The sequence below is a fragment of the Gekko japonicus genome, unplaced genomic scaffold (assembly GCF_001447785.1).
Source record: "Gekko japonicus isolate JY-2015 unplaced genomic scaffold, Gekko_japonicus_V1.1 scaffold933, whole genome shotgun sequence".
NCBI classification, from domain to species: Eukaryota; Metazoa; Chordata; class Lepidosauria; order Squamata; family Gekkonidae; genus Gekko; species Gekko japonicus.
In genome coordinates, this window is record NW_015165264.1 from 357,523 (window position 1) to 379,230 (window position 21,708).

General features: G+C 43.4%; 1 protein-coding gene across 7 annotated transcripts in view; it reads right to left on the reverse strand.

Moving 5' to 3' along the window:
• RBFOX2 (RNA binding protein, fox-1 homolog (C. elegans) 2) overlaps positions 1-17,902 on the reverse strand; it is a 135,241-nt gene extending 117,339 nt beyond the window's left edge. For 3 of the 7 annotated variants that reach the window (XM_015410204.1, XM_015410201.1, XM_015410202.1), the window contains exon 1: positions 17,461-17,894. In XM_015410204.1, the coding sequence (XP_015265690.1) occupies positions 17,461-17,505 (45 nt within the window). In that variant the 5' untranslated portion in view covers positions 17,506-17,894. Of the gene's footprint in view, positions 1-17,460 lie in introns of all 7 variants that reach the window. The other 4 variants (XM_015410205.1, XM_015410206.1, XR_001482480.1 and 1 more) reach the window with 3 other exon arrangements.
• Between the last annotated feature and the right edge of the window lie 3,806 nt (positions 17,903-21,708).

Sequence of the window (21,708 nt, forward strand, 5' to 3'; positions counted from 1 at the left end):
CCCCCCCGCCCTCCACACCAAGACAAAGAGGTAGACAAATCCCCACAGGGTCTTTCCTGAGCTGCGGCTGCACAGCACAGGAAACAGGAATTTGCTATGGAGCAGAGCGCGGAGGCATGGCTGCGCATACACGCTCCACGCACGGCAACCTTCCAGCAGCCTAGCGAGAACATTGAAAGCCACAGGGCTTGCGGGGTTGGGCTGGGGCGGGGGGTTCGGGGGCGGGTAGCGAGTAATAGCACTGCAAGACCTTTGCGATCCTCCTTGGCCGGAGTCGTTCCTATAGCGGGAATGGAAAGGAACACCCGCGCACGGCACCGGCGGCGAACACAGCCCTTACCTGAGTGACCATTTTCTTTTTCTCCATAAACCAAAACGGGGGAGGCGTGGAGAAGGGGGGAGAAACACCCTTCCGCCAGGTGGGGCTGTGGCAGGACTCTCCTCGCCTCTCCGAGTTCCCCTCCGCGTCTGGACGGCCAGCGAGAGGTGGCGGGGGTTTCCCCTTGATCCTGGTTCGCCTCCCTTTCTTCTCGCTCTCGTGTTTCTTCCTTTCTTTTCTCTTCCTCCCTGCCTGTCTCTCCCCCGCCCGCCTTCTCCGCAGCTCCCTCCCATATCTCAGCCAGATGGCTGATGGAAGTCCCACCCCCGAATGCCTAAGGTAATTAATCAGAGCCACGGCCCGCCTCCTCCCTCTCCCTCCCTCCCTCCCCTCCGCCCGCCCGCGCCTGGCCGGTTGCAGCGCCAGTTCGGAGTCAGACAGAGGGGCCGCCGGGATACTGCTGGCATCCTCTTCCCGGCCTGGGCGCGCATAAGGCCCCGCAGCCAGGCTTGCTTGGACGCGACAGCTTCTCTCAAGTCGGCAGGGCTGGACAGCGTCGAGGCTTCTGCCCTGGCTTTTGTTATCGAGGGCCCCAGAGCCCTTAAGCTTCCTAGGCACGCTTGCACATGGCAGCGTGGACTCCGGGCTATACAAAAGGCGTACCTGCAATGTCACCTCCGCTTTCTTTTTGCTAGCCTCCCTGCGTTTCTCTCTCACCTTGGGCTCGGACAATGTCTTCCTAATTAAGCCCTAAGTGAGGATGCTACCAGATTTCTTTGCTTTGCTGTTTTCTCCAAAGCTGAGCTCCCAGCCCAGTCCTGCTAAAAATGGGGGAAAAAGGGGGGGGGGGGGGGAGAGCCTGCTATAGGGGGAATTTAAAGCTTTTATTTGAAAGCAAGGGCACAACTGACCTTCAGGTAAATTTGATGCCCTTTCTGTGATTTAGTCTGATGCTGAGACATCATGAATCTGGTTAGCTGCTCACCCACCAGAATTGCCTCCTTTTATACTTACTGGATGCCTGTCTGTGGCTTATGCTTTCAAGCATTCTTCAAGCCACCCACTCACTAATAAACAAAAAAAAAAGTCTTGCTTATCTGCCTTCATGTAACCTCGTAAATGGGGGGGGGTGGCTATGAATAACCTCCAGAATTACCAGTTACCCAAAAATCAAAAGCCATCCAGTATTTTTGGTGAGCCCAATCAAAATAACACTACAAAGTTATCCAAGTGGCTTGACAGAGAAGATTCCAGTTCTTTTGTCATTTTTAGAAGAGTTCATAATGTTGATTCCACAGGCAAAATTCATATAACCTATACTTTGAAACAACTATAAACAACTATATCCTACATCAAATCAGAGTTCATCCAAATTCTCTTTTGCTGCAGATCAGTGGATAAATTGGGGGATGAAGCTTGATCAGTCAAGGTCATTATTGTCTACTGTGACTGGCAGCAGCCCTCCAGTGTTTCAGACAGAGGTCTTTCATATCACTTATGGCTTGATGCTTTTCACTGAAGATGCCAGGGACTGAACCTGGGATCTTCTGCATGTAAATGAAAAGCTCTGCCTCTAAGCCACAGCCCTTCTCTCCTAACCAATGGGCTAGTTTACCATACAAAATCTACATCATCAAGACTGAAGCTGAACCCAACAAAGATGGAGGTTCTGTGGCTGGGGGGTGGGCCCTCAGGATTGGAGTCTAGGCTTCCAGCTCTGGATGGGGCGCCATTGACACTGGTGCCATCTGTCAAGAGACACGGCATGACTTTGGATGCTTCCTTATTAATGGAGGCCCAAGTCTCGCATATTACTCGACCGGCATTTTTTCATCTTCACCAAGTCCAACAACTAGGTCCTTTCCTGTCGCGTCCTGACCAAGCCACAGTAATCCATGCAACGGTCACCTCCAGATTGGATTACTGTAACTCACTCTACACTGGCCTACCCTTCAGACTGACCCGGAAAATCCAGCTGATCCAGAATGTGGCAGTGCGAGTCCTGACGGGAACGTCACAGACTGCATATATACAACCAGTTCTGCACTAGCTACACTGGCTTCCACTGGAGTACCGAGTCAGGTTCAAGGTTTTGGTAGTCTCAGTCAATTGGAGCTGACTGAGACTACTTCTTTTTTGTAGTCTCAGTCAATTGGAGCTGCTGAGTTGCAAAGTCTGGGACCAACGTAACTACAGGACCGACTTCTCTAGTATGTCCCTGAAAGAGCTTTATGCTCTTCAAATAACAACTTGCTGGTGATCCCTGGCCCCAGAGATGTCTGGCTGTCCTCAACCACGGCCAGGACCTTTTCAGTCCTCGTCCCAACCTGGTGGAACTCTCTGCCAAATGACATCAGTGCCCTGCGGGATCTTATGCAATCCCGCAGGGCCTGTAAGGCAGAGATGTTCTGGCAGGCTTTTGGTTGAGGCAGCAACAGTTACCCATTGGCTGGCACCCTTCCTCCCCCCCCGATGCTCTGAGTTCCCTTTCCCCCACCCAGAAAAAGGGACTGGTAGTCCAAAATTGAGATAATAATATCATGAGAAATTGCCATCTTGGATTTTTATCTATACTGAAATTTCTATTAGGTTAGATATGAATTTTAATGCTTTGTATTTCAATGTTTTGTATTTTATGACTTTGTGTCTTGTACATCGCCCAGAGCCCAGCACAACTCAGAGTTCTTCAACCTTCGTTTTATCTTTTCTAATCCTTAATTGATATTCTCGCTTAGGGGCTGCTGCCCCTTTTTCGGACACAGAGTCCTCATCGGAAGTAGCGGAGTCCATTTCATCACTAGGTTTGCTGTCTTCTTCTTCCTTGCCGTCCTCACCGGACTCTCCCAGTTGCAGTCTCAGGAACTCACGCGCTTTAGAAACAGAGTCAATGTTTTCTTTTTTATTCTGCAGTTTGAAAATGATGCATTTGGGGGTCAACCATCTGTAAGGAATGCTGTTTGTTTGTAAAAATAGGATCAAGTCCTTGTACTTCTTCCTCTTCTTCCTTATTTCAAATGGAATATCTTTTAAGATCCTGATGATGTAGCCTCCAATTTTCAAGGGCGTTCCTGTAATTGCTTTCAGCATTTGGTCCCTCACATGTCTCTTCGAGAATCTAACCAGTATCTCCCCAGGCAGATTATTTTTCTTGATATAGTAATAGTAATATACTTTATTGTCAGTGTACATAGTACAACGAAATTAAGATGCAATCATTTTGGTGATCTACAACAATATTCATATACACTCACACAACCATTCACAACTATCTCATAACTCCCTTAAGGTTCACATAGCAACTTAAAACCACTAATGTCACCCAAATTCCAATTTCATACAGCATTTACAGTGGGAATAGTTTACATAATACATAATAATGTAAATAATAATGTTAAGCTGTGGCAATCATTTTTGTGGCTGCCAGTTCAGCAGTTCAAACAGGGAATGTCCAGGGTGTGACAAATCCTGTGGAATGTTCTTTGCTTTTTTCAAAAATCGAGAACTATACAATTCCTCCAGGAATGGGAAGGGGCAGCCAATGATCTTCTGGGCTGGGATGATAACTCTCTGGAGTGCTTTCCTATCCACAGCCGTACAACTGGCAAACCAGGCACAGACACAGTATGTTAAAATGCTCTCCATTGAGCAGCGATAGAAGGACATCAATCTTTTCTCACTCAAATTATTTTTCTTTAAAAGTCTGAGAAAAAAGTTCTATAAACCACATCTATTTCACTTACAAGGCATTCCGCTTTTAAATCTGTGATTGGGGCTAGCGCATCACTCAGCAGTTGCTTTAGATTCTCTTCTTTTGCTTCAGGGACCCCTTGGAACCAGAGGACTAGGTTAGCTTTTTCCATTTGTAGCTGCAATAGTTGATATTCATCTGAAGCTTGCTTCTTTTCCAGCATTTGAACCTTTTTCTTAACCTTTTTAGAGTTGGCATCCATTTCCTTCACTTTCTCAGCTGTTTGCTCCGTCTTTTTTGTAGTCTCAGTCAATTGGAACTGCTGAGTTGCAAAGTTCTGCTTTAAAGCTGTCAGTTGTTGATTGATGTTCGTCATCTGGTCCAGTAGAGGGTGCAAAGAGTCTGCTAACAGTTTAGAAAACTCAGTGGTATCTTCCGGCCGTGGGCTCATGCTCCCCAGTGGTTTCACTTTTGCTTGTCTGTCTTTCTTTGTTTTTTTCCACGCCATTTTTATGGATTGTTTACTTTTTTGAAAACTTGCTAAAGTCTCTGAAATTTGCCCAAATGCTTACAGGCGCTCTAGTTGATCTCTTAAATTAGATTTCAATGCTTTTTCTTCAGCTCCCCCTTGGCAAATCGCTATTCTCTTTGTGCATATGGGAGGGCCCCCTCCCCCGCTCGCTTGTCTCGTTGTTCCCAGGGGGGCTTTCTTTTAAATTCCCGGCATTTCGATTTAACTCGACTCACTGTTCATTGATGGTGCGAAGACCTCGCTCAAAGTACATTTTTTGTGCCCGATCTCCAACGCTTGTCCCAGTCAGCGGCTCTGGTTCCATTGTGGACACAGCAGCGGCAGGATCGTTGGGGCGGAAGAGTGCCTCAATTTTCCAGCAACGCGCTGGCGAAGAGGCTACCCTTCAAAGCCCCGTGACTAGGAGCCTTTCACAAAGGCTCCAGGGGGGTGGCAACCAGTCGCCCCCCCCCTCCGAACTGCTGTTGCGCGGATCGCTTCCCTGGGATGTCCAGGAGAAACGTCCGCTATTGTGTCGCCATAAACCGGAAGTCAGCCCATGAAATTTCTGAACATATCCCTATTTATAGGTTAAACCATGTCAGCAGCTTCTCCTTCTCTAGATCAAACAAGGCCTAGCAACTCAAGGTGTTGTGTATCAAACAACTGTTTATTATTCGAGTCCTGTCCATAATTATTTTTTTTTGCATTTGTGTGTATGTGTGCGTGTGTGCCCGTGCCTGGAAGTCATGGTGACCTCTAGTGACTCCTACTGGGTCATGGAGGATGTTCAGAGAAGTGGCTTGATAGCCTGCCTCTGCCTCCCAGCCCTAGTATTCTTTGGAGGTCTCCCAACCAGGGTGGGTTGGCCCTGCTTACCTTCCTAGATCTGACGAGATCAGGTTTGCCTGGGCGATCCAGGTCAGGGCTCCTGTTCATAACTTTTTAGCTCCTCTAACTAAGGAGGAAGATTGGGCTACATGTTAGAAAAGATTAATGTTAAGTGTACTATCACATGCGTAAGAAACTCTGGATACTAGAAGAATTCTACTGCCAGAGGAGAAATATCAAAGCTACCAAATCTCTTCAGAATCCATCTCCCTTGCAAGGGTACAATGTGGCTTTGTGTACTCTCAATAACACTTGTACTTGCCATGTAATAATCCTTACAACTGCCCAGTCCTTCTCTCCTTCACACTAAAATACTCTTTATTCATGTTAAGTACTATACACAAATCTGAGCTATGCTGTCATTTTAGCTGTGTCTTATCAGGGCGGTTATCACCCCTGAGTATTTGATTGCAACAGCAAGAAAGCAGAAGAATGTGCCCACTAACAGTGCAATTCTAAGCACCATTACACCCTTTGAAGTCCAATTGACTTCTGAGTGCAATACTCAAAAGTTATACCAGATACATGAAGAAATCTCTGCTGCAGAACAGCCATCTTCTGCAATATGATGCAGAACTGATTCACAACATGTATGACCCCTCACTCTGTATCTCACCACATATCGTCTTATCAACTAATGATTCACACTCTGAGTTTGTGAACTGTTTCCACTAACAACACCGTTTTTGAAGGGGCTCTGCCTATGTTTCATTGTTTCCAGGAACAATTCAAAGTGCTGGTTTTACCTTAAAGGTGCTCAATGACTTAAGGCAGAGTACCTGAAGGACCACCTCCTCCCATACTCCTATACGGTCCAATGTGCCAGTTAAAGTGCTAGGCCAAAGCATTTTTTTCCACCCAGGCTCTTAAATAAAAACAGTTCCAGGTGTTTAGCTGTTTTTTTTTTTATCACAGGCTGCTAAATATTATTTAATGTTGTTTTTATGCTTCAGACTAATTTTATTATTCACAATTCTAATGCATATTCATACACTATAGAATACTAACTGTGGACAAAAATCATCATACATAAATGACATATTCTTGAAAATACTGTATATGTCTACAGCATCCAACAGGCATCACCATTATATACGATAGATTTTCTTGCATTAAATCACTTATATGGCCCTGTTAAATAACATAAACAAAACAGAAATTTACAGCAGGATCTCCACATCAGAAGTCACACACGAAGATTATTTTACAAGCAAAAGTATTAGATGACAGACTGGCTCCCTCCACCTCTTATTGACCCCTGAGGGGCAGGTCTCAGGCCAACCACCCACTCTTCTCCACAGCCTCTTCATTCTCCTCCCAGCACTCACATGGCTGCCAGAAGGAGAGCAAAATGGCTGCAGTGGGGTGGTAGTGTTTTTGCTCCCTTGTCCACAGCCTGCCTTCTCTCCTCCGGGCAACTCGGCAATCTCACCGTCTTGCCTAAACTGCCCTGCCTAAACTGCCCTGCCTCATGCTGAAGAGAGAGCAGGAAAGCAGAGAGAGAAGGGTGCCCAGGCTTCTTGCAAAGAGAGAGCAGGAAAGCAGAGAGAGAAGGGTGCCCAGGCTTCTTGCAAAGAGAGGCTTCACGGTGTTGCTGGCTGGTTCAGAGCAGGCTTCTCCAGCGCCTTTTACTTCCCTCTCACTGCCTTCTTGTTCTCTCCCTGGCATGAGGCAGAGTAGCCTTAGCCATAGGCATCTGTGAGTTTCATGCCAGAGACAGAGAAAGAGGACAGCAAGGGACATAAAGGGTGCACAGGCTTCCCACTGCAGAAGTCTGCTCCGCCAGCCCAGATGCGCTGACTTTGAGCCTCCCTCTGGAACACTTATGGCCTCACCCAAGCAGGCTCCTGCAGAGTGAAGTCTGAGTGAGTGGCCTTTACTTCCATCTCTGCTTTCTTGTTCTCTTCCCCTCACTCCAGATACACAGGAGCTGGCTAAGGTTCAACAGCAATGGGGAGAGAAAACATTACATACTCATGGCTACTCTGGTAATTTAAAAGTTGTGTGTGTGTGAGTGCTTGGCAGTGTGGCATGCAGGGCATGCAGTAGTCACATGGCTCTTCTGGTTGATGGTGACTGTGAATGTGGCTCGCCACGAGCTGTGGAATGAGTACCACTAGCTTCGATTAGCCATATCTTAAAACCATTTAACTTATTCCAAAAGAAACAAAAAGTTTCATAGAACTTCCATAGATATTTCACAAAACTGGAAAGGACAGCAAGAGAACTGTGTGTACCATTCTATGTTCAACAAGCCAGTACCATGGCTGTTGCTCGTTATTCCCTTCTATTCTTAAAGAAGCAGTAGTTCTTTAAAGATACCCACAAATGCAGCTGATGCAGCACAGCCCTGCATAAACATCCAGCAGTACTACTGTGGCTGAACATGCAGCTGTATCCCCCAAAACATGGAAGATGCACATAGTTAGCGAGAAACAACTCAGGGTTGCAACAGGGAACAAGAAATGTTCTATCTCTTACAAGGCAAGACAGGAGTCCAGTGACACCTTACAGACTAACAAAATTCATTCCAGCATAAGCTGTCATGAGCCAGAACTCACTTCATCAGATGCACCAAAGTGTACATCCACTAGGCCGACACTTCTATATTCACAACAGAAAAGGAGGTGGTGGTTTAAAACAATATCCAATTAAAAGAGTAGTTCACTCAGAGTGGGTGAGGACCATTACCAACTGTAGTCAGATAGCAATGAACTGGTTATTCTTTTTATTTCATCTGTTTTTTAAATTAGCCTTTCTTTGTAACATCTCCCTCAAAGTATTTGATAAAGTGAGCTCTGACTCATGAAAGCTTAGTGGTGGAATAAATTTTGTTAGTCTCTAAAGTAGCACTGGAGTCCTATTTTATTTTGCTGCTAGAGATTAACACATCTATCCATCTGTGATTATAAAACAAAAATAAATCAAGTTAACATCAACAAAAACTGGACCCTGAATAACTGCATGAAAATCCTTAATGTTTCTCCTTTGAACATGTGAACTAAAACTAAGGCTGCAGTCACACATACTAAATAATCCATTTTCAATCCACTTTCAGTACACTTTCCAACCAGGGTTCCCTCTAAGCTGAGTTAGTGTGAGCCAGCTCACAGTTTTTTAGCCTCTGGCTCACACATTTTTGTCTTAGCTCAGGAAGGATGGCTCCACAGCAAGCTAATCTATGCAGCAGCCAAATCACTTGCTCACAACTTTGATGCCGGTAGCTCACAAAGTAGAATTTTTGCTCACAGGACTCCACAGCTTAGAGGGAACATTGTTTCCAACTGGATTTTACCGTGTGAACTGGCGAGATCCAGTTGGAAAGTGGATGGAAAGTGGATTATTTAGTGTGTGAGATTGCAGCCTAAGCATGGTGTGTTGGGGAAGGAATGCCAAGCTCAAAAGACTCTAGTACGGTGTACATCCTACTGCTAACCACATTGCCAAGAGCAAGGAAACACTAGAACAAAAATCTCTGGCCATTCAGAATGACTTTGAGGAGAGAAATAATCTTTTTGGTTACTTAAATGAAAATACTGACGTTTTACTCAGTCCAAATTGCTTCTAAAATATCCAGGGAACCAGGTGCTGCATTTGAAGTTCAAATGCAATGCAGGAGATGCAAATCATCCTTGTCTAACAAGGAAACATACTCAGAGTCTGTACCAATTTGACAGTAATATTAACAGGGGAGTCCATGGACTTTATGCCATTCTGGCAGTTATGAAATCACAGATAATTGTGGCCAAAGCTACCATAATAAAGCATGCTGTACCATTTGCCAGTCACAGAAAACATAAGAACATAAGAACATAAGAGACGCCAATGTTGGATCAGGCCAAAGGCCCATCCAGTCCAACACTCTGTGTCACACAGTGGCCAGAAATACCAGTGCCATCAGGAGGTCCAGCAGTGGGGCCAGGACATTAGAAGCCCTCCCACTGTTGACCCCCCCCCAAGCACCAAGAAGACACCTTGAAAGAATGACAGAGCCAATCCAACATATGTAGTGCAACTCATGTATCACACAGTGGGGACTGAAATTCACATTGTCTCTACAAACATTGGTTTCCTATGGAAAAATTTACACATCACAATTCTGCTTTTCCCCCAGTTCAAAAGATGAATAGCATATATCCCAAAGAAAAGCCAGTATATCATCTTGATTTGTGTGCTTATTCTGTCAAGGCACATAAATCTACAGCAACTTTTAGCAATCAACTAGACAGTTCACAAGTACAAAACAAAGAATATGGAAGAAAATTTTGCATTCTAGGTCACACAATGCAAACATGGGAGAAAGGCTTAGCAACAACAACAACAACAAATTATTATTATTTAGGACAAAAGGTATATTTTAAAAATAGGAGTCCTGCTCACAAGCATACTAACTCTCAATCAAAAGTCACAGGCACAGTATGCTGTCATCTATTACGCACTGGTTTTAAAAAAATGCTGGACCGAGGAACCTTAATTTGCCACCCAAATCTTGGAACACAGATCTTTTGGTGTAGTGTTTAAGAGACAGTTTGGTATAATGGTTAAGAGCATCGGACTCTAATCTGGAGAACCAGGTTTGATTCCCCACTCCTCCACATGCAGCTGCTGGGTGACCTTGGGTCAGCCAAAGTTCTCTGAGAGCTGATCTCTCAGGACCAGTTCTCTCAGAGCTCTCTCAGCTCCACCTACCTCACAGGGTGTCTGTTGTGGGGAGAGGAAGGAAAGGCGATTGTAAGCCACTCCGAGACTCCAAGTGAAGGGAGAGATATAAATTCAATGTCTTCTCTTCTTCTTTTCAAGACTATTCTTTATTTTTTTTCCATTTTACAACAAAAAGACTTAGACAATGCGCAAGGCCTGACCATGAGCTTCCCTCAGCCCTGGCCACTGGACGTGAGGATCCAGTTAAACTCCTGCTTTGTGGTCCCCAGTAGAGAGAGCAGGCACCTCACTCCAGAGAAAGAAGCACAGGAAAGACTTGCACAGGTAGAGCATTGTAGGCCCGACGAATGAGGTGGCACTGGCTGTCTACTCCATTGACCAGCCAGCTGGCCCAAAGAGAAGGTAGGAGTAAGGACTGGGCATGGTGAGCACAGTATAACTGGGGCCCAGGTGCTGAGAACAAGAAGAAAGCAGACAGAGGGCAAGGACAGAGATGTGAAGGCCTGGGGAGGGGGGATTTTTCCCCCCACCCCTGAGGACTTCCCCCCATTTTCCCAGTGAGTGAAATGCTTATTAAAACATCTTGCTTAAAATGTATAGTATGAAAAGGGTATGCAACATTAGCTAATGATAATTTATAGGTATACTGTAAACATATAGCATTTTACAATGTTCATTTACATTGTTATATGGAAATTTTGTAACCCACCCTGAGCCCTGTTCTAGGGGAGGGTGGGCTAGAAATCAAATAAATAGACAGAGAGACAGATAAATAAATAAATAAAATACATATAGGTCCTTATTTGCTATTAGAATCTAATCTGAAAACATTGTGGGAAAAGAGGCATAGGCTACCGTATCCTGCATTAGGCCTTCCTGGCAGCTGAGACTTTTGAGTGGCTCCACATGGCTTACTAAAACAGCTTGAAATATGGGGGCTGGGGGGGTGAAACCCTGTGAAATGGCTATTCAAGGGCTGACAAAAATCCATGCAGCATTTTGTAAACAACATGGTATCCATGAGATGTTAAGAGGCTGACCTTCTAAACACTCCACACCATGCATTTTGCCAGCAGCACAGCCCAAAGGATCTAAGTTTGTCTGTTTCTGATGGACCCTGACTGTCATTAAATACCCCAGGAGGCAGCTGGGGCTCATAATAAAGTCTGAACACCAGCACAGAAAGGGGTGATCATCTGGTACTACTCTGTCATATGTACCCGTGTCATTCAAAAGTTCTGTACTGCCAGCAGAGGGATAGTCCTCTATCACAACAGTGGCAAGTGGGATGGAATCAGCTCATGCAATTACACTGATTAATAACTAAATATGATCAATTCCCTTTCCCTGATATAAGAAACCTGCCTGACTCCAATGTATAAATTAATGACAAGGTCCTTTGTAACCAAGTGTGACACAGCACAGCATGCCGAACTTGGACCAGGGAGACCCAGGTTCAATGCCCATTAGGCATGAAAATTTTGGGGTGACTTTGGGCCAGTCATTCTCTCTCCACTAACCTACTTCACAGGGTTGTCGTGAGGTTAAATGCAGGAGGTCCCAGGACCCAGAAGATCTGAACTGGGCACTACAGGCCATGGCTGGGTGGCTCAGGCTGAGCCAGCTGAAACTAAACCCAGCGAAGACGGCGGTCCTGTGCCTGAGTTGGAATGGTTCGGGGTTGGGGATCCCTCTCCCGACCTTCAATGGGGTGCCGTTGGTGCCAGCATCGGAGGTTAGGAGTTCGGGAGTGCTCCTGGATCCTTCCTTAACTATGGAGGCCCAGGTGGCAGCCACCGCCAGATCTGCATTTTACCATCTTAGGCAGATTCGGCAGTTGGTTCCCTTCCTCGACCGGGATGACCTGGCTACAAGTGATCCATGCAACAGTCACCTCAAGGTTAGACTACTGTAACGCTCTCTACATGGGGCTGCCTTTGTTGCAGATCCGGAAGCTGCAGTTAGTGCACAATGCGGCGGCCAGGCTGTTGATGGGTCTCCCCAAGTGGGAGCACATCCGGCCTGGGTTGAAAGCGCTGCACCGGCTGCCAATAGCATACCGAATCCGCTTCAAAGTGCTGGTAAAGGTAAAGGTTCCCTTGCTCGAAAGCCAGTCGAATCCGACTCTAGGGTTGCGGTGCTCATCTCCGTTTCAAAGCCGAAGAGCCAGCGCTGTCCGAAGACGTTTCCGTGGTCATGTGGCCGGCATGACTAAACACCAAGGTGCACGGAACGCTGTTACCTTCCCACCGAAGTGATACCTATTTATCTACTTGCAATTTCTTGCTTTTGAACTGCTAGGTTGGCAGGAGCTGGAACTAGAGACGGGAGCTCACTCCGTCATGCAGATCATCTAATAATCGGAGGAGACCTCACCTACATATACCCCCAAGAGCACTTCGGTCGGGGACACAATACCGCCTGGTGATTCCAGGCCCCCAAGAGGCAAAGTTTGCTGCGACCAGGGCCAGATCCTTCTCAGTGGCAGCCCCTACCTGGTGGAATAAGCTCCTGGAGGAGATCAGGGCCCTCCGGGACCTTATGCAGTTCCGCAGGGTCTGCAAGACGGAGCTCTTCCGCCAGGCTTTCATATAGGGGCCGCCACCACCACCACTACCAATGGTGGGGATAACAACGGGATCAGGGGCCGCCCTCGAAAGATCTGCTATAAATGTGCATGGCACTGACACTGCTGGATCGGCTTTAGACTATCTACAGGACAAGATCACCCCCAGGGAAATGATTGATACCACCATGAGACCTAAGGAAATGATTGAGATCATCATGAAACTATCCAAAGACCATCTCGTTTACATGAAGCACTTTATTATTGTTATTGTTATTGCTATTATTTATGGTTTTATGTATGGGCTTATGCCCCTTGCAAGCCATCCTGAGCCCGCTTGCGGGGAGGGCAGGGTAAAAATGTCAAAATAAATAATAAATAAACCACGTATGCCACCCTGAGCATCTTGGAGGAAGGGCAGGATAAAAATAAAATAAAAAACAACCCAACAGCTAGAATGGTTGATGGTATGTTTATATCTTAGATGGGCCTTTAGACAGAGAAATCCTAATGCAATATTAAAATGAGCAATAAGGCTGTTTCATTTATTGTCTCTGAAAAGTCTCCATTTGCTAACTTTTTCCAAATCTATGAAAGGCTTTGTTGTATATGATAACCAGGACCTTGCTTTGAACCCAGTAACTGATAGACAGCCAATGGAGTGACTGCAGAATGGGTGCAATATGCATATTCCACCTAGCTCCTGACAGTATCTGAGCTGCAGCATTCTGTACGATCTGGAGTTTCCTGACTGACTAAATGAATGTTATTTCTGTTTGGGGCACTATTCTTGAAGCTAGCCCATTTTCTTACCAGATTCCACAAAGGTTTCGTTTTATGCCCTCAGAGAAAGAGTAAGACCTACATTTTAATTTATATTTCTCGCATTTCTGTACTAGCTCATGAAGACAGCAAACAAACCTGAAGTCTGGATCTGTGCCTGGAAATAAGAATCAATCGTAAGGAACCACATTTATCAGAAATAAATGTTAACAACAGACATTTAAATGTAGAATCATGTTACATGAAGTGCAAAGTGGTCTACATTCTAGCTACTTGTTTACCACCCTAAGACGGGATCAGATAAGAATCTTAGGCCACGTTTTTGGATGACTGGTGCTCATTACATACGCTAGCCAATACCACCACTGCAAAGGCCTAGTCAAAGTTTTCAATAACCCTATGTGAATTACTGAGCTATAGCCCTAGAGCTCATCAACCTGAGCTGTAGCCCTAGAGCTCATCAAGCCCTTTGCACCTCTGAAAATAGCAGAACTCAAATGACTGCTAAACTAAGCACTCTATTGAACTGAAACCGCCAGGCCTTCCAAGAAGGAGCGCAATCACAACTGAAATGCTGTGGGGATATGAATTCTTCTGGGTCTCAGCAGATAGTAGATTCTGAGGAACAGAAAAGGGATATCAGAGAACTGGTGACAGGAACATGTCAGAATAATAATAATACAGGCTTTCTGAGGTGGGGGGAAGAATCAAGCCTCAAAACTCTGAATCTGCTTCAGGATATCTGATCACTTCGAGGAGTGATTAAGGCTGATCAAAATTTCACTGCTCTAAACCTCAGTGACAGATCATTCCAGCCAGCCTTCGTTATCAATCAAAGGAAGAATTGAAACATGGAAATCCAAAGCCCTGCATGGGAAATACCCAGAAAGCCTCAACAGAGAAAATGTGGATGCAGTCTCATCTGTGAAGCGGATAAAAGCAAGGTTGACTTCAAACAGAAACTGAAGGCTTTATCACTGCTATTCAGGATTGTAACTGCTAACCAATAACTATTAAAACCCGTGACTGCAGAGTGCAGACAGACAATTTATAGAAGATGTAGAGAGAGAAACCGGATGTGTAAGAGTGGGTTGCCCAATACAGAATTTCTTCTCAGACTCACCTAGACTACAAATACCATTCACCGTCAAATGGGTATTGCAGTACCAACTAATAAGGTCTGAACTTCTCCCTTAGTACAAATATAGTCCTCCCAACCCAGTTTTGGGGAATGATTATTACCACCTGTATTGAGATAAAGCTATCCTTCTATAACTTTATAACGGAAAAAATAGTCATAGCTCTGGCGAACAATGTTTCTAGGTAATCCTGGAAGTGGTATACAACTTCTTGTAGGATGAGGTTGTGCTCTCCCTAAAGATGTGAAATGTAGGTGTTCTTGTGGACCTGGCTTTAATCTTGGATGTGCAGGTACATGCTGTGGACAAGAGCTCTTTTCAGCAGCTTAGGCTGATATATACCAGTGATGACCTCTTCTGGAGAGATCTTACCTAGCCAGTTATATATGCACTAGGGACTTCCAGACTGCACTTTTGTAATGCACTCTTCATGGGCTGTCTTGGAACAGCTCTCCAGAAATTTCAAACAGCTGCTCAGTTGTTAACAGGGGTTAGCTGGCTTGATAACATTATACCTTACTCTGTTATATCTCTAGTGGCTCTCAGTTTATTTCCAGACCTAATTCAAAGTGCTGGTGGTGACCTTTAAAGTTCAAAATGGCTTGGGCCAGGGTATTTCAAAGGCTACTTTCTCCAACATGAACATATTCATATGGTGAGGCCTTGCCCCTTATCTTCAGAAATTTAGCATATGTCTACACAGGACAGGCCTTTTCAGCAGTAGGGCTGATGATATGGAATGCCTTTCCCCATGAGGTACAATTGGAACCACCACCGTTAATTTTAACACCCATAAAGACTGCTTTACTTAGGAAGGTGTTTAATTTGATTAACTAAATCTGATTCTCTTTTTCCTAACACCACCACTATAAGAAATTCTGCTATTTTTCTTTACTATGCTTTGTTGAGTTTTACTTTGCTGATTTTAACAATCAATGCTTTTTACTGCTTTCATATTTTATGTTGTTGTTTATTATTTTTAAGATCATATAATTTTTACATTTATATTATTTTGTAAGCCTCTGGAGCAGTATCTTGTGATCAAAAAGCAAGATATATATTAATTCATTACAAAATTATTAAACAGCTATTATAATTGTCGTTATATTATCTTTCACACATGACACTGAAATAAGCAAGACTAAAAAAAAACTAAATTCCATACTGTAGCCTTGGAAGTAAAGCATGCTTTGAAATTCAAGATAATTCACATAGCCCCCTCCCTTTAAGGTGAGCTATAACAGTTGCAAATAACTTGAAGCAAAACTTGAGACCATATATGTTCTGTCTTCAACAGTGATGGAGGAGTATTCTGCAATTGAATATTTTTCCAGAAGTTTTTTCACTTTCTGGTGGAAATTATTTCTTTTTTTTTTACAAAATTAGTAATATGAGACAAACCGTCTCTCGCCTTGAAAACCCTATGGGATCGCTAAAAGCTGTGACTTGACGGCACTTTCTGCTATCATAACAAATGGACACGATAAAACCAAATTAAGCAGCTTCAAAGTTGTAAAGTTATTTTTTTCAGGAGAATATCTCTAGGAAGTACACGTATCAGTGAATAACATAATGCACAAGTTGTTCATAGACCCACTATGAGGAGAACCAGACTTAGAGAATGTGGCTCAAGCAGTTATGAATCAGGTTTACCTTAACCGATACTGCGATTAACTAGTAGTATAAGTGCTTCTATGGACAATGAAACTAAGGTCCCTCAGAGTAAGTAAAGCTTAGTTAAAACAGATTGGTGGGCAACAGTGATACACCATGCTCTGTGTGTGCTAAGGCTGATGGCTCAGGATCTTTTTATTCTTAATGTTTAAGCCATGAAAAGAAAGTGTATGCTACTGAATTGTGTTTTAAATTATTTACAAAATATTGCAATAAAATAATTTTCAAATAAGGTTCTAAACTTGTTTGAATACATTTAAGTGACATTACTGGCTTTTAAAAAAAATCATAACCAAGTAGTTTCATTCAACTACTTTTGGCTACTGGAAAAAAAACTTTTAATATACTTACACAACATTACAAGCTAAACAAGCACATGTTTTTAGTTTTGTTAGCTAAATATGTCGAGATCAGTATGCTGAAGCAGAACCCAAATTTATTTAGGGCATCAGAATTTGTTTCCAGAAAACCCATTTCACAGAATTCATCCCTATTAAACAAATCACGAACAGCTGCCATTCTTCAGACTTGCCCTATAATCAGAAAGCTCCGGAATAATGATGGATGCTTCTTATAAAGAGAAACTTTGGATACAGGATCCCTGCTTCAGTAAGCACAGCCCACCAAGAAGAAATGAACAACACCAACACACTATAATAGTACTAATTCCTAAAAGTGCCAAAAGCACTTGCAAAAGACAACACAAGCATTTCACCGTGTTCCTGTCAGAACATTAATCCTGCACGTGTAGTCAAAGGCTAGAGAAGATCACAAAATTTGTGACACGTCAGTTTGCTATGAGTGAATTCAAAGTGGAAATGGTACTTTTCTGGTTGCTGGAGCTAGAAAGAAGGTATCTCCAAGTCACATGCTCCTTAGTGATGCAGCACCCATCAACCAATGAGAAGGCCTTAGTGAATACCATATGCTGGATTTTAATGTAAGAAAGCCATTTCTCACCCAAGAAAATGCACAAAAACCACTCTAATCTATATCAGGAACAATAATGATATATAAATTCCCCCACAAGACCCTTGGGTCTCAAATTTTCAACTCAGATCTGTCTTCAGGAAAAGATCTTTTAAGAAAGTGCAGTTTGTACCTCACGCCAAACAGCTGAGCTTGGAAAATATCACCCTCTCTAAAACCAGCCTAGGAAGCTAATGTACAATGGGGAACATGCACAAAATGAAGCAGCCAGTCCAGTGTGATCTTTCCTGTACTTACCTGAACAACAGGGTACTGGTAATCCATACAATATACACCATACATAGCCAAAGGATTCTCCAGCTATATAGCAGACAAAGAACTGGAAACTGCAAGCCTGCGTCTCCCCCTCTTGCAGTCTTGTGCACAGGACTCTGGCAGTGCTGTGAAATACTTGGCTCAGGCCTCTGGGTTTATACTCAGGTTGATATTAGCTCAGCTGAAAATACAGGAACTGCCTGACTAGGTTCAGATCAGCCCCCCTGCTTCCCCAGTGGGATCCAGCACCGCTAAACCGAGGTGTGCAAGGAAGAACCAGAAGCCTCAAAAATTACAATTCCCAAACTGAAAACGGACAACCCTCCTGCAATTCCCAGAAGCAAACAGAACGACAGCCAGGAAGAAGGGAATGCAGCAGTGGACAAAGAAGAGAGGAAGCAAGCAAGCACATAGGAGCCAAAAGGATATATGTTCTGGGCACTAGGTGCGTCAGAGGGAACACTCTCAATCTAGGACAGTAAAAAGCATTCGGGACTGATTCGCCCTCCACCCCCAGACCTTATTTTTTTTCCCCACTGTCCCAAGCAGAGACAGGTGCTGGGATTAGTACAGCAAATCCTTTTGACGATGCAGAGGGAGGGAAAAGAGAGACGCCACATTGATATCTGCAGTGAAGAGGTTTGGTGCTTTAAAAAAAAAACATAACCAAATATATGATCGTATCATTTAACACCTCCCTCTCTGCTTTTAACCCAGACAGAGACAGCTGCTTGAATCAGTACTGAAGTGGGAAAGGGAGGGAGAAAGGAAGAAAGCAATCTGAAGCCACTGAGAGGCCTTGAGCTATGCAGGATGCATGCTCTCAGCTGTTCCAGTCAAACTTGGGAGGATTAATTCTGGCTGTCAGCAAATGGGATAGGAGAGGGCGAGGAAGGGGGCTAGGTTTGGAAAAGCCAGCTGCTCTTCCCATTTTAGAAAACTTCCCTGTACCATTCCAGAAGCACACATTCCTACAAGAGGATGTTGGAGATCTAACAGACAGGGACAGATGCTAAGCTAATCTGATAAAGACCAGCAGGTTCAGAAGTTACTTTTGGAGCCACAGATGCCTTGTATGTTATTTGTAACCTAAGATCAGACCAGTAATTCTTAGAAGGCTGAAAGTGGCCTGAAGGGAATAGCGGGGTACAGACAGTATACCTTTATAAGCAAAATACAGAACTTTTTACTATGGTCTCCAAAAACCACTCTGGGTTTCTATTGTTTGAGTGACCAGGACTCCTAAAATCTCTGAAGCCAAATGGGAGAACTAAATACAATTGCCAGTCATCAGAGGATAAGGTTTTTCAACCCCAGCCTAGCTCTTTGCCCTCCCCATGGCTACCAATGTCAGAATAAGTTATGCAAAAATCAAACATATGCAAGTCTGCTTATTTTACATATTTTATACAGGTTGAATAATTTCGAACTTTTTTTTAAAGCACAGAACACACAGCCTTGATTATGTTACCTACTGTCCATTGATATTACAATGTAAGGTGACTTTTTCTCTTGACCTCATGTTCACCTGTATGTTTCTTCCACAAATTCCACCCCCACTGCTAAACTGATTGTACTTTTGGTTAATTCAGAACCCCCTGCCTGGTCAGAAAAGTTACAGAAACCACAGTATTCTGGTACATGTTTATTTGCTGAAACATTAAGCAACTTTTTTTACCTTATGGAGTTGCTTTCAGGAAGCTTCTCCACTCACAATAGTTCAAAAAAAGTTACATAAAAGCTGCATCCTTCATACGATACCACCACACATAAGAATGTAAGAGAAGCCATGTTGGATCAGGCCAATGGCCTATATCCAGTCCAACAGTCTGTGTCACACAATGGCCAAAACCCAGGTGCCATCAGAAAGTCCACCAGTGGGGCCACATAAAGAACAGCTCATGCTAATAATGTAAGTCAGTTATCATACAAATACTTCCTGACTTAGCTTACATTTTCATAAATATAACAAACATTAACTTTTTTAATTTATTTATTGGATTTTTTCATATTGAGCAAAGAAAAAACATTTTCTCTTGATGTATTTACATGTTAACAGAAATTCTCCACCATATAACAAAGTTCGCTCTTTAGCACTCAAAAAAGAAGGATAAGCCTTATTCATTGACTAAACCAAAACTTTGACTCTTTTAACCAGTTATAAAACCTTGACCAATACTTTTCATAATTTTCCAAGAACAAACATTAACTTTTGAAGTAAACAAAAAATATATTTCACTCTTTGACTCTTACATAACATATTTAGCTATTCTATCAGCTCTCTAAAGCAATCAGAAGAGTTCAGAATCCACAGTACTGACAAACAGGAAAACTGTAAGAAGGGGGTGGTGGAAATCCCACTCCAACCCCCAAAGTCATCTCCTCCATGATTTTCTCTCTGGAGCTTGAACAGGCTCAGTTCTCCCCCCCCCCCCCCAGGTGCTCTGGATGCTCTGTCTCTCCTGCGGCATTTTCAGATCCCCTTTTGTTTTGGAGAAGTTGTTTTTTTCAGCTTACTTTTCAAAGCTACATTTTCCTGAACACTTGGGGAGTCCCCCAAATATTCAGGGCCCCCTGGTTTGTACGTTAGTGGCCCCACTGTGCTGTTTTTTGTCATCCTACTGGGGGGCCAGACAGATATAGTGTCAGAATATATGTCCTAATCTGATCTATCTGGGAACATATGGTAAATCTAATTCATAATCACATGCATTAGGAGGAAGTTTATGGTTTTGAAATAACATAGTTATTTCTTACATAGGAAGAATTTCCAGATAATTTGAGGCCATGGTAAGAAAACAGAACTTGGGGGGGGGGGGGTTGGGGAAGAGCCATGGACAATACTGATGTTATCAAACCTAAATACGTTTTTTACTCCATTAACAACATAAAATGCATCCTTTATTGCTTAGCATACAAAATTGTACTATTTGGCATATTTATGGGTTATAAAAGTATAAATGCCTTAGTTTGCTGCAAGCAAATTGTGAGTCTGCTCAGTAATCAAGACATACAACTGCAAACTGTATTCTATGCTACCACTGCACATATATATTACTTCCTGCCATCTGAGAAGTAGGGAGAAAAAAAAGTTGAAAATAGAAAACACAAATTTTGTACTAAAGAAACTACAGTTATCTGCAAAGAAGTATTCTCTCATAGTCAGAAAAGGGGTGGCTGCATATTTTAACACTGAATTTAATGCTACAACACTGAAAATACTGAATACTGCAATTTTCAATAATATTGTAGTATACAAGGGGTAGTCCCTGCTCATTCCACTGTGACAGTGTGTACTCCACAGGAGAACATAAAAAGCAGCATTTGGTAGTATTTTTGTCCTATTATACGTATTTTCAATACATTATTTTTTACAACAAATAATTTGTTTAGTGAGTCCTTGACCAATATTGCAGGCTGGATGGTCAGTACCTGACAAATTTAATGGTAGCTGCAGCTATAGGAACTTATGCTTAGGCACTTCACTGTTTCCTTTAAAGACCATTCAAACCCCTCACCTTCTTCTTCTCCTGTGTAACTGTGGCTAAGACTTTGCTTCTGCTTCCAGAAAGACTTCAATCTGGGCAGATGTCTATAAAAACAGATGCCTGGAAGAGTTTCTGTGGTTGTCAGAACCACTGTTGATTAGGGAGAAAGTCACAGAGAAAGGAGTGGTTTTTGCAGCATAGATCAGAGAATTAAATAAATCGCCCTTGCTGTGCTGCCTCCACGTCCCTGTCTTCTAGCGAGTAAACCACTGCTTTAACTGAAAATAGCAGAGAGATGTTCTGGAGATATTATGCGACAGGATGTTCAATTCCCTTCATTGTTTGCACTGCAGCTTCCATGATCATCCTGGAGCTGGTGGCCAATTTTGAGACTCCTAGCTGTCTTTTCTTTTCTTTTCTTTTCTTAAAGCCCCCCGAGGGGGGAATTTTTTATTTGCATTTCTATAAAACTACAACAGAAATTTGGGAGGGGGAGTCTACAATCTATAGGAGAAAGTATAGAAAACTTAACTAAAAACCCAAGAATGGAGGTTTTACAATGCTTAAAACATAGTTGTTACTCTTATACATTTTCTTTCAAACATGAAGAGTGCCCGCCAATCATCGCTTCTGCTGACAAAACCTGCTTATCTGACTGAACAGAGAGTAATTCCAAAGCTACAACACACATAATCACAGCCCTTAAGAAAAATTTAGCATCTCCACGCTTTACTCCCCCCCC